General features: G+C 40.0%; 1 protein-coding gene across 1 annotated transcript; it reads left to right on the forward strand.

The window, feature by feature from the left end:
* Positions 1-652: 652 nt before the first annotated feature.
* On the forward strand, positions 653-4,671 carry NFXL1 (NF-X-like 1). The gene is made up of 2 exons (XM_028061499.2): positions 653-809; positions 1,090-4,671. The coding sequence occupies exon 2, from the start codon at positions 1,120-1,122 to the stop codon at positions 4,381-4,383; it is 3,264 nt and encodes a 1,087-aa protein (XP_027917300.2). The 5' UTR covers positions 653-809; positions 1,090-1,119; the 3' UTR covers positions 4,384-4,671.
* The last annotated feature ends 897 nt before the right edge of the window (positions 4,672-5,568 follow it).

The following is a 5,568-nucleotide window of genomic DNA, read 5'->3' on the forward strand; positions in this document are numbered from 1 at the left end:
ACAAAAACATGTTCCTCCGTATAACATATCATATATATCTCTCATATATCTCATATCTCTCATATTTTCAAAAGCCCTAAAAATCCCAACAATAACTAATAAATTATTGTTAAAACACGAATAAATCTTTCACCACAATGCAAGTCATGATCATAGCTTAACAAGTGGGCACACTACAATTTGTTGCATGATATAATGAAAAATAATATTGTTCTTTAAAATTAATTTTATATTTAAATAAAATAAAAAATTACTTTTGGTCCTGCGGTTTCGGAAACGTATAATTTAAACCTCTATATAATTTAAATACGAATTTGATTATAATTTTTTTGGAATTAAATGATTTTGTTCAAGTGTTAATACTACAAACCAAATTAGCAGTAAGAAGAAATGTTTATGTTCAAACTACGTGAAAAATATAGTAGATTAAGTAAAAAAGTAATATAAATAATGTAAAGAAATGTTTTACTTAATCACAAGAAGAGCATGTGAAATGGGTCCTTAAAAATATCTATGTTGTTTATGAAATAAAATTTGATATTATAAGTAATAATAAAAAAGTATTAAAAGAATTATGGTAAGGAATATTTAATATTAGCGGTGTTGAAATAATTAAAAAAGAAAAAATAGTGGGAGGAGAGTGAGATAAGGACCAGCGCGTTTTGCTTGAGGTGCAAGGATTTTTGCAGCAGGAAGAAGCCTATATAAACGCTTCTCCTTTGACCTATTTTTATTTTTATTATTATTCTCCAAACAACACACAACGCAACTTCAACACCTTTGGCTTTCAGCACCCCAAACCCAACCAGGTTTCACTTTCTCTCAATACTCTTTTTTCTTTCTTTATTTATTTATTGTTGAACTTCTTTCACTTTTCGCATCTCAAATCCCTCGAACTTATTTTCATTTCCAGACTTTACTTCTGACTTAGACGTGTTAATTCATGGTTCATATTCGCATGCCTCTCTTTTACTTTTAGGGTTCATATTATTAGGGTTTCTCGTTTCTCATTTCTCATCAACATTTTTCTTCTCGATTACAATCCACCTTTCTATTTCCGTTCTCATGAACTCAATTTCCACGTGTCAGTTGGAGAGCTATCGATTAGAGTCACGCAGGATGAGCTCGCAAGAGCGAAGCCAGCGGTCTAGGGTTCCTCGTCAGGAATGGATTCGTCGAGGATCCACCGATCAGAGTCAGATTCAGATTCAGAATCAGAATCAGAATCAGAATGGTGCCGCCGCTGCCGCTGCCGCTGCTGCTGGTTCCTCCAATACAACAAATCGCCATAGGAGGAGCGGTCCTATTCCTAGTCACAATCACAATCCTAATCCCAATCCCAATCCCAATCCCAATCCGAAGAATAATGTGCAGAAGAGATTCAATTCTAGGGATTCTAATTTGCCCCAGTTGCTGCAAGAGATTCAGGAGAAGCTCGTGAAAGGTGCGGTTGAATGCATGATTTGCTGTGACATGGTGCGGAGGTCTGCGCCAATCTGGTCTTGCTCCAGTTGCTTCTCCATCTTTCACCTTAATTGTATAAAGAAGTGGGCGCGGGCTCCCACTTCTGTGGATGTGTCCGTGGACAAGAATCAGCGGTTCAATTGGCGGTGCCCTGGTTGTCAATCTGTGCAGCTCACATCATCCAAGGAGATTCGGTATGTTTGCTTCTGTGGGAAGAGGCCTGACCCCCCCTCCGATTTGTATCTTTTGCCACATTCCTGTGGAGAAGCATGTGCCAAACCCCTTGAAAGGGAGCTTGGGGGGGATAAGGAGGTTCTTTGTCCTCATGTTTGTGTCTTGCAATGCCATCCCGGTCCTTGCCCTCCTTGCAAAGCATTTGCCCCTCCACGTCTGTGTCCTTGTGGGAAGAAAAATGTTACCACCCGTTGCTCTGACCGCCAGTCTGTTCTTACCTGTGGCCAGCGCTGTGAGAAGCTTCTTGAATGTGGGCGGCATCGGTGTGAACAAATCTGTCATCTGGGACCTTGTGATCCTTGTAGGATTCCTGTCAATGCCTCTTGCTTTTGCAGTAAAAGGACGGAGCTCATTCTTTGTGGGGACATGGCTCTGAAAGGTGAAATCAAAACCGAAGGTGGAGTTTTCTCTTGTGGTTCAACCTGTGGAAAGAAACTTGGTTGCGGTAATCATGTTTGTATTGACACTTGTCATCCCGGCAGCTGTGGGGAGTGTGGATTATTACCATCCCATATTAAGACATGCTGTTGTGGGAAAACTAGATTGAAGCAGGAACGGCAGAGTTGTTTAGATCCTATTCCTACCTGTTCACAAGTATGTGGGAAGACCCTTCCTTGCGGGATTCATCACTGTGAAGAGGCATGCCACGCTGGGGATTGTTCTCCTTGTTTGGTTCTAGTCTCCCAGAAGTGTCGATGTGGCTCTACTTCTCGAACTGTGGAGTGCTGTAAGACAAAAGCGGAGGCTGTGAAATTTACTTGTGAAAAGCCTTGTGGGCAGAAAAGGAATTGTGGAAGGCATAGATGCAGTGAACGGTGTTGTCCACTTTCTAATCCAAATAATATTCAAATTGCAGATTGGGATCCACACTTCTGTTCATTACCATGTGGAAAGAAGCTAAGGTGTGGGCAGCATGCATGTGAATCCCTATGCCACAGTGGTCATTGTCCACCTTGTCTTGAAACTATATTTACTGATTTGACATGTGCTTGTGGCAAGACTTCAATCCCTCCTCCATTGCCTTGTGGCACTCCTCCTCCCTCGTGTCAGCTTCCATGTTCTGTTCCTCAGCCTTGTTTACATCCAGCGTCTCACAGCTGCCATTTTGGGGATTGCCCTCCTTGTTCGGTGCCTGTAGCAAAAGAATGTATTGGTGGGCATGTAATTCTTCGGAACATACCTTGTGGTTCAAAGGATATTAGATGCAATAAACTATGTGGGAAGACCAGACAGTGCGGTTTACATGCATGTGGTAGAACATGTCACCTCCCACCTTGTGATAATCCATCTACAGTGCCGGGTAGCCGTGCCTCTTGTGGGCAAACATGTGGTGCTCCAAGAAGAGACTGCCGGCATACATGTACAGCTCCTTGTCACCCTTCAACTCCATGTCCAGACACGAGATGCGAATTCCCTGTCACAATTTCATGTTCTTGTGGCCGAATAACAGCGAATGTTCCTTGTGATGCTGGTGGAAGCTGTGCTAATTATAATGCCGATGCTGTACACGAAGCTTCCATTATTCAAAAGTTGCCTGTGTTGCTTCAACCTGTTGCTGCAAATGGAAAGAAAGTTCCCCTTGGACAAAGAAAACTGATGTGTAATGATGACTGTGCTAAGTTAGAGCGTAAACGGGTTCTTGCAGATGCCTTTGAGATAACGGCTCCAAATCTGGATTCTCTCCATTTTGGTGACAATCCTGTTGCTTCTGAATTGCTTACTGACATTTTGAGACGTGATCCTAAATGGGTTTTATCTGTTGAGGAGAGATGCAAGGTTTTGGTTCTTGGCAAGAACAGGGGAAATACACAAGGTCCAAAAATCCATATTTTCTCTCCTATGTTAAAGGACAAAAGAGATGCAGTAAGGGTCATTGCTGAAAGATGGAAGCTTGCTGTGTATGTAGCTGGTCGTGAGCCAAAGCGTTTTGTAGTTGTTCATGTTACCCCTAAATCAAGAGCTCCTGCTCGTGTGCTAGGGGTTAAGGGTACTACAACTGTTAATGCACCCCTTCCTCCTGCATTTGATCCTTTAGTAGATATGGATCCTCGGCTTGTTGTCTCTTTTCTAGACTTACCAAGGGAGGCAGATATCAGTGCACTGGTGTTGAGATTTGGTGGTGAGTGCGAACTTGTTTGGTTAAATGACAAAAATGCACTGGCTGTTTTTAATGATCCAGCCCGAGCTGCAACTGCAATGAGGAGGTTGGATCATGGTACTGTTTATCAGGGAGCCGTGGTAATGATTGTTCCGAATGTTGGGGCATCAGCAGCATCTTCAGCCACCAATGCTTGGGGAGGATCTGGGACAATGAAAGGAGGAGGATCACTGGCAGCATTGAAGGGTAATCCGTGGAAAAAAGATGTTCAAGAGCCAGGTTGGAAAGATTCCTGGGGTGATGAGGAGTGGGCTACTGCTTCTGCTAATGTGCATTTGCCTATTCAGAAGAAAGATTCCCTCATATCTACTTCAGTAAACCCTTGGAGTGTCTTAAATCAAGAATCTTCTTCAAGTTCATCTGCCGCAGCTGTTAAAGTTGATGTTTCCAGGGAACACTCAGAAAGTAGTGCTGTCACAAACTTGGAGCCTCATAATGGCGGTTCAAATCTAGGACAGCATGCAGGAAACTTGGATACTTTAGAAGATTCTGAGGTAGTAGATGATTGGGAGAAGGCTTGTGAATAGTGAAGAGAAGACAAGGAGTAAACCATTTTTTTAGTCTCAATTTTACATTTTTTGTTGAGAAGGAGGCAGATATTGTATCTCCTAGTCTCTTTTTTTTTGTTTGGCATGAGGTGGACATCACCGTTCTTTTCGGGTTAATATTTTAATTTTCATAGTGGAAAAAAAAATAGAGTGGTGATGTATCAAGCGATTGAAAAAAAAAAAACCTTTGCTTTGATGCCCTGGATAGGTTGTAGTTCTTTTGTTGATCGGAAATTATTAATTCAACAGTAGCACATTCTCGTCTTATATATTTTTAGTAGTTGAGTACTGTAAATACTGACGAAGGAGTTGTTATCTTAGCAATTTTATTGGTTATTAAGATGCATTGATTATTCTATGGAAATTATGCATATATGAAAATTTGTAGATGTCTTAGTTGTCGTCGAGAGGAAACGAACTACAACTACTCCCTTCCTCTCACTAGCAGTTATTAAGTTTTCAAATCTCAAATATTGTTTGCCACACTGATTTTAACTTTATTCATCCATATTGTAATTTGGTCTCTTTTTTTACTATCGTCAATATTTTCACGGTTAGTGTTTTATTTCTCACTTTATTTGAATTCTTGCATCTGTCCATCTTTGACATCCAAATTTGAAGTCTAACATCATTACGTTTTGTCTTGGTTTTGGGTAACTCATAATGCTGGATGATTTTTATTATTTTTGAGGTATGACCCGAGTTCTAAATTAGTGAGTTTGGATGAATGGTTTGTGTTTTCTTGACTTCTTTGTCCAATATAGTTTTAGCTTCTTGTAAGTTTCTACTTGATTCTTCTTAATGTCCATTATAACCATAGATAAACTTAATTCCTAGCGTATTTGTCTTAATTTTTTACAAGTAGAACACAAAAATCTGAGAATTGAACGTGCAATATATCTCATTTATCTCATACTCATCTTTTTACAAAAATACAAATTATTTATGTGTTGATTAAAAAAAATAACCTAATATGATAACATGATCCAAATACAAAATCTAACTTAATAAAAATCATTGTTGGCTCACCACGAGTTTAATCCGAATTGACTTGCGAATTCTATCTCATTTTAACAACTCTAGTAACCACTATGAGTCTCTTGTTTTGGAGGAATCTACCACTCCTCTATCATTTTACAAGTTGTGAAGAAAAGTATCTCCCTC

Source organism: Vigna unguiculata, chromosome 3 (genome assembly GCF_037176805.1).
Source record: "Vigna unguiculata cultivar grain cowpea cultivar isolate G323 ecotype 2 chromosome 3, ASM3717680v1, whole genome shotgun sequence".
NCBI lineage: Eukaryota > Viridiplantae > Streptophyta > Magnoliopsida > Fabales > Fabaceae > Vigna > Vigna unguiculata.

What these genes read in the sequence shown, in the direction of transcription:
- NFXL1 (XM_028061499.2), top strand. Translation starts at nt 1,120, where the DNA reads ATGAGCTCGCAAGAGCGAAGCCAGCGGTCTAGGGTTCCTCGTCAGGAA.